The following is a 7,820-nucleotide window of genomic DNA, read 5'->3' as shown; positions in this document are numbered from 1 at the left end:
ATCTGCACCGTAACACAACATAAACACAACAAAACAAATACTCACAACCCCTTGCAGCACTAACTCTTCCGGGACGCTACAATATACACCCCCCTCCCCCACCTCAACCCCGCCCACCTCAACCTCCTCATGCTCTCTCAGGGAGAGCATGTCCCAAATTCCAAGTTGCTGTTTTGAGGCATGTAAAAAATAATAATGCATTTTGTGACTTCAATTATAAATATGGCAGTGCCATGTTGGCATTTTTTTCCATAACTTGAGTTGATTTATTTTGGAAAACCTTGTTACATTGTTTAATGCATCCAGCGGGGCATCACAACAAAATTAGGCATAATAATGTGTTCATTCCAGGACTGTATATATCGGTATCGGTTGATATCGGAATCGGTAATTAAGAGTTGGACAATGTCGGAATATCGGATATCGGCAAAAAAGCCATTATCGGACATCTCTAATTCTTATATTTAATATATTGTCAAAGTAATGCTCTGCAGTAACTTAAATGTTAATTCACTACATGTGCCATACAGTCAAACACAAAAAGTGCGTTTATGCTGGTTAAAATTCCTCTACATATTGACAGGAGAATGCTGCTGTTTATGAGGCCTCACTTTTGAAAGATATACTGTAAAAAGCACATCCGTCAAAGATTGTCTATACAACAGTAGTGCTCCTTTGTTTTAAGGACATACTAAATTAACTTTCGTCAATGATCCTGACGGAGTTGTGCTTTGATGTTGTTAAAAACCTACTGCTATGATTTTAGGCAATAATCCTCTATACCTGGGGTGTCAAACACATTTTATATCAGGACCCACATGGAGAAAAATCTACTCCCAAGTGGGCTGGACTGGTAAAATCACGGCACGATAACTTAAAAATAAAGACAACTTCAGATTGTTTTCTTTTTTTTAAATTGAATGTGGTTTTTTTTACACTTACATGTTGCGGCTGATAGTATTCTATCTTTATTTGTCGTTATTTATACTTTCAGAATAAATAATGTGATAATGTTCATCAGTCAACTCATTGGTGTTAATTTTCAATCTATCAAGATAAAAAAATAATATCAAAATGAAATTGCAGGATGTTATGTAGTTTGCTCATTTTCCTCGACTGGTGCACTGATATCATGTGGTTTATTTTGTACATATGTAGCATCATCTACAAAGATACAAAGAATTGCTATTGCGACATCTAGTGGACACATTTAGAACAGCAGTTTATTTCATCCAAAAATGTTGGCTCATTTTTATACTTAGCAAACTCATGCTGCGGGTCAGATAAAACCTGTTTGCGGGCCTGATCCGGCCCTCAGGCCGTACGTTTGACACCACTGCTCTTTACGACAAGAGTGCTCTGCTGACCCATTTAAAAGAAGAAAAATGTGTCGACAGGAGCCCTACTGTTTTTTATTTTTAAAAACATATAAAAAAAAAAAAAAAACGCAAGTCGAAGATCCTAAATGACAAGGGTGCTGTGCTCTTTTTAAGGAGCTACTAAAAACACAAATTAAAGATCCTCTAAAACAGTGGTCCCCAACCACCGATTGGTACTGGGCCGCACAAGAAATTAAAAAAAATAAAAAAAATAATTGTTTTTATTTTTATAATTAAATCAACATAAAAAACACAATATATACATTATATATCAATATAGATCAATACAATCCGTAAGCACACATGATTGTATTTCTTTATGACAAAAATAAAAAAATAAAAAAATAAATACAAATTAAAAAACCCGCGGTCCGTGGGACAAATTTTCAAGGGTTGACAGGTCCGTAGCTACAAAAAGGTTGGGGACCACTGCTCTAAAACACTAGAGCACTCTGCTGTATTGAAGGACCTGCAAAATATTCTCTAAAGGACAGGACCACTTTTGTTGTTTATGGATCTACTTAAAAAAAAATTGTCGAAGATACTCTGTATCAGTGGTTCTCAAACAGTGGTGCGTGGGCCCTATCTAGTGGAACGCCAAAGATTTGATTCATTATTTAAATGCAGGGATTTATTTTACTATATTCAAACACAGTGTTACTGTTCAAACAATGTGTAATGTTACATTAGCCAAAATATTAAATATGCTTTGTTAAATAAAACCTCTGCCTTTTTTTAATGAATACTTGGGCCTACTACGCTACTGTTTTATTTTTGGTCAATTTTACTGATGTGGTACTTGGGGGAACAACGTTTTCACTGCTCTATATGACACACCAACTGATGTCATACAGATGCCACCAACTGAATGGCCCTAACCAAACTGACAAAATATTTCAATATGTGAATAAAAAATATGAACAATAAAATACAAACTACATAGTACATAGCCATATATTTAAGAGAATAAATGTAGACATTTTACTGTCCCGAATATTGTATGTCACAGTCAGCCAACGGTAGTTTTTAATGTAACAGCCACACACAAAGATTAGCCTTAATGTTGAAGTATTTTGTACAAAATATTGAGTGTAAAAATAAAAAAAGACATACAAAAAATCCCACACAAATAAAATGTATCCAGTTTAATTTTCAGGAGATGAATATGTACACAATCATTTACCTTCAGGCAGCGAGCGAAGCAAATACTGACATAGTATTCTGTCAAGGCATGTTCCAGCATCAAAAAGGAGATTCAAAATAGTAACAATTTTGTTCCATATATAATAATTTGATGTCATTCGTCCATTTCTAATCATTTGAGCATTCATCCAAGAATCTGGCAAATAAAACATTCCTGTTCTCTTACAGGTGATAGAAGAAATACAATCAGCAGTTCTCATCATAGCATCGGGGGAGTAGCAGCCAAAAAGAAAGGAACGAAGAGGAAAAAAAGCAAACAAAATAAAAATATAGACTTCTTTAAAAGAACGGACACTTGTGGGGGCCAGGGGGATTAATATTGAACGGTATATTAAAAACAAGATTTGGCCATGCCCCCCGGTGCTAGCTCTCCTCCATTTGGCTGCGATACGTGATGTCTGGGAACTATCCTGAGATGTTCTTCTCGTCTTGAAGGCACTCCAGGACGTAGTGGATCACTCGGTAGCAGAAAATATACTGGTCCTGGGCAGAGAAAACAGAAATTAGTTAAGACAGAGTAACGAGACAAAGCCTTAAAAAAAAAGGAAATATTCGAAATTACCTCAGTTTGGACCATTCCCTTTCGCTGAAGTCTCATGTTTCGGACCACATCTGAAATATCAAACTAATAAGAAAAAGGCCAATCAGAGTAGGTTTGCAAAAAAACAAAAAAAAACCTACTTAATGCATCACATTTGATTACGTACCTCAGTGATAATTGCCTGACTGTTAACACTAATAATTAAGCATATGCGGGAAGTTGATGAACAATGGGCATAGCACTACATTTTGGCCCCCCCATACACAAGACTCCTGAACGGCCCCCCATCCGACCCTAATCCTGACATCCATACAAACACACTTGGTATGATTACATGTACTAAAATACTAATTATTGCATGGATTTGGTTGAAACCAGCTTTTTATAGCACATATACACTTTAATTGGGTTTTTGATTTTTTTAAAAGAAGATCAACATTTCTCCAACATACACTATATTTCCAAAAGTATTTGGCCACCTGCTTTGACTCGCATATGAACTTGAAGTGCCATCCCATTCCTAACCCATAGGGTACAATATGATGTCGGTCCACCTTTTGCAGCTATTACAGCTTCAACTCTTCTGGGAAGGCTGTCCACAAGGTTGCGGAGTGTGTTTATAGAAATTTTCCACCATTCTTCCAAAAGCGCATTGGTGAGGTCACACACAGATGTTGGTGGAGAAGGCCTGGCTCGCAGTCTACGTTCTAATTCATCCCAAAGGTGTTCAGGTCAGGACTCTGTGCAGGCCAGTCAAGTTCATCCACACCAGACTCTGTCATCCATGTCTTTATGGACCTTGCTTTGTGCACTTGTGCACAGTCATGCTGGAGGAGGAAGGGGCCCGCTCCAAACTGATCCCACAAGGTTGGGAGCATGGAATTGTCCAAAATGTTTCGGTATCCTGGAGCATTCAAAGTTCCTTTCACTGGAACTAAGGGGCCAAGCCCAACTCCTGAAAAACAACCCCACACCATAATTCTTCCTCCACCAAATTTCACACTCTGCACAATGCAGTCCGAAATGTAGCGTTCTCCTGGCAACCTCCAAACCCAGACTGGTCCATCAAATTGCCAGATGGAAAAGCGTGATTCTTTACTCCAGAGAACGTGTCTCCACTGCTCTAGAGTCCAGTGGCGACATGCTTTACACCACTGCATCCGACGCTTTGCATTGGACTAGGTGATGTATGGCTTAGATGCAGCTCTTTGGCCATTGAAACCCATTCCATGAACCTCTCAGCGTACTGTACGTGGGCTGATTGGAAGGTTACATGAAGTTTGGAGGTCTTAGCAACTGACTGTGCAGAAAGTCGGCGACCTCTTTGCACTATGCGCTTCAGCATCCGCTGACCCCTCTCTGTCAGTTTACGTGGCCTACAACTTCGTGGCTGAGTTGCTGTTGTTCCCAAACTCTTCTATTTTCTTATAATAAAGCCGACAGTAGTTGACTTTGGAATATTTAGGAGTGAGGAAATTTCACGACTGGATTTGTTGCACAGGTGGCATCCTATGACAGTTCCACGCTGGAAATCACTGAGCTCCTGAGAGCGGCCCATTCTTTCACAAATGTTTGTAGAAACAGTCTCCATGCCTAAGTGCTTGATTATAGACACCTGTGGCCGGGCCAAGTGATTAGGACACCTGATTCTGATCATTTGGATGGGTGGCCAAATACTTTTGGCAATATAGTGTATCTAGGATGAACCCCATAAATTGGTTTTGTTAAAAAAAGGCTTTTTTTTTTAAAACAAAAAAAGTACTAACAAAGCCAAGATAAAGTGGCCAAAATATGATTTCAAATAATCATACAACCTGTCATTATTCATTTAAATACAGTATTTGATCAAATATGTATTATATGTTGTATAAATTAGGTCAATTTAAATAATAATGATTTTTTTACTGAAATGTATTGTTTGAAATAGATTTCAGTAAAACATTAGTACAGACCTGGGCATTCTGTGGCCCGCGGGCCACATCCGGCACTTTGTCCGGCCCGCGTGAGGCCAATCATAAATTACAAAATAAATTTTAAAAAGTATCTATGTCGAGTGTGCAATACAACGGTGCTGCTTTTGTTTTGAAAAGCGTTATTTGTATTAATTCCGTGCGTGAATGTGAGTGAATGTGAACAGCGGCAATCACTAATTACAAAATACATTTAAAAAAACATCTATGTCGTGCATGCAATACAACTGTGCTGCTTTTATTTTGAAAATGGTTATTTATGGGCGTATGTCCGTGTGTAACCTGTGAGTGAAGGTGCACAGTGACAAGTGATGCACGGTTTACACCCGAGACGCTAAAAAGAGAAAAGTTGATGACGAATGGCGTGTTTCCAACAAGACATGGACTGCCAAGTAGTTCTTTACAGAAAATAAAGGTAAAGCCGTGTGCTTAATGTGTGGTACACAGGTTGCTGTGTTTAAAGAATATAATTTGAATCGCCACTACACTACGAAGCACGAGGAAAAATACCGGAATCTGTCTGATGAAGCTCGCGGAAGGGAGGCTGATGCGTTGATGGTAAAACTGCAAACCCAACAAGGACTTTTTGCCATATTTCACACCCCCAGAGATGCAGCTGTCAGGACAAGTTTCGTAATTTCTCACAAAATCGCCAGAAAAAGTAAGGCATTTTCTGACAGAGAGTTTATTAAGGAGTGCTTATTAGACTCTGTTGCGCTGATATGCCCGGAAATTTGGAGCTTCAGCTAAAGAACAGAACGGCCGACTTTGACTGTTTTTCGCTGGCTTTGGATGAGAGCTGCGATGTACGTGACACCGCCTAGCTGCTCATCTTCTAACGTGGGATAACTGCAGACTTTCAAATCACGGAAGAGCTGGCAGCCATGCAGTCAATTAAAAGGGACAACCACAGGTAAGCAACCTGAACAAGCTCACATAGGTTAATGCGTGTTTGGACATATTAAGACTGAAATGGGACAAGCTGGTAGGTGTGACAACAGATGGTTGTCCAAATCTGACGGGGAAAAATGTTGGACTTTTAAAGAGGATGCAGGATAAACTTTAAATTAACCCTGTGCAGAAATTGACATTTTTGCATTGTATTATACATCAGGAAGTGTAATGTAAGACAGTGTTAAAAATAAAACCATCAAAAGCAATCTGCTTTGGTATAAAGTTAAGTTAGGTTAAATTATTAAATTATTATTATTATTATTATTATTTATCTTACGGTATATCAAAAATAATATTGAGCAAAATTTAATTGAAATATTGTCGATGTGGCCCTCCAGCAGTGCTCGGGTTGCTCATGCGGCCCCCGGTAAAAATTAATTGCCCACCCCTGCATTAGTAAAACAATAATAAAATGGATTATGCATAACATTTTTAATAGGTAAATGTATTTAAATGAGTCATTAAATATGTGTGAAATATTTAGAAAAATCAATTAAGTATAATTCTTTGTTTTAAATAAAAAATGGAGGCCTATTATGCATCATTATCATGTTGTAAGATATATTTATATTATTATGAAATACAGTACTAATAATTTTTAACCAAGCAAGCCCATTTGCACAACATAATGGGATAGGCTCCAGCGCCCCCGCGACCCGAGAAGGACAACCGGTAGACAATGGATGGATCGAATACACAATTTCTTCAATAATTTGGGTAAAACCTAACAATACATCTTTATAGTAATACGGTAATATATTAATGGTATATAGTTATTATGCAATGAAATAAATCAACCACTATGTTTTAGTGAACATATTTGATAAATATATATATATATATTTTTTCTATTATTATGCATCATTATCATGTTGTAAAATACATACCGGTACATATACTATTATGAAATATTTATATTATTTTAACCAAGCAAACACATTTGCACAAATAACATTTTCTTCATAATCTTGGTAAAACCTATCAATATGCCCGTACAGTGATTAGGGGTGCTAAAAAATGAATTCACATCCAAATCGCAATTCTTACTTACCGGTATATCGATTCTAAATCAATTCATAATTTTTCAGAATCCGTTTTTAAAAAAATACGTTTTTTTAGATAATCTTTGTGCTTGCTCACTGCTTGTGTACGTCGTACGTCAGCAGCAGCTTTTGTAAACTGTAACCTGTTTTGAAAAAGTTTTATCATTTTTATACCAAATAATAAAATGCGAGAATCGATTTGAATCAAATCGTCACCCAAGAATCTTAATCAAATCATGATTTGTTGTTATATTCCCATTCCTAATGGTAATTTCTTAATGTTATATATTTATCATTACGCAATGAATTAAGACAATAATTTTTTTATTAGTGAAAATATTTAAAACGATATAATGCCCCATAGTCGTACTCACATCAGCGTCTTTACTGATGAGGCCCAGAACCACGTCGATACAAATGAGGGTTCCAGAACGTCCTATCCCGGCGCTGCAGTGAGTGACTATAGGTCCCGAGCGATGGACATGCCTCATGTAGGAGATGAAGGTGAGCAGCTGATCCGGTTGCGAGGGCGTCCCGTGGTCGGGCCATCCTGTGTAGTTCAGGTGGGTCACGTGCTGAGTTTCATTGGTCTGCACATAGCAAGACACATGCATCAAATGATCACGAGGGCTTATTTGGACTTCATCACCGCAGAATAAAACCTCACCTGGACATCTTTGACTTCAATGAGTCGTATGACAAAGTGGTCCAAATATTGGTCTTTTATCAG

At 37.7% G+C, this 7,820-nt stretch overlaps 1 protein-coding gene across 7 annotated transcripts in view; it reads right to left on the bottom strand.

Annotated features, from left to right (window-relative positions):
* Positions 1-2,509: 2,509 nt before the first annotated feature.
* ptpn13 (protein tyrosine phosphatase non-receptor type 13) overlaps positions 2,510-7,820 on the bottom strand; it is a 141,885-nt gene continuing 136,574 nt past the window's right edge. For all 7 annotated transcript variants that reach the window (XM_061926899.2, XM_061926900.2, XM_061926904.2 and 4 more), the window contains 4 exons: positions 7,758-7,820; positions 7,465-7,680; positions 3,145-3,207; positions 2,510-3,065 (listed from right to left, as the gene is read on the bottom strand). The exon at positions 7,758-7,820 is cut by the window's right edge and continues 272 nt beyond it. In XM_061926899.2, coding sequence (XP_061782883.1) covers positions 2,988-3,065; positions 3,145-3,207; positions 7,465-7,680; positions 7,758-7,820 — 420 coding nt within the window. In that variant the 3' untranslated portion in view covers positions 2,510-2,987. The remainder of the gene's footprint in view (positions 3,066-3,144; positions 3,208-7,464; positions 7,681-7,757) is intronic.

The sequence above is a fragment of the Nerophis lumbriciformis genome, linkage group LG32, assembly GCF_033978685.3.
Source record: "Nerophis lumbriciformis linkage group LG32, RoL_Nlum_v2.1, whole genome shotgun sequence".
NCBI classification, from domain to species: domain Eukaryota; kingdom Metazoa; phylum Chordata; class Actinopteri; order Syngnathiformes; family Syngnathidae; genus Nerophis; species Nerophis lumbriciformis.
This window is presented reverse-complemented; position numbering and strand designations above follow the sequence as displayed.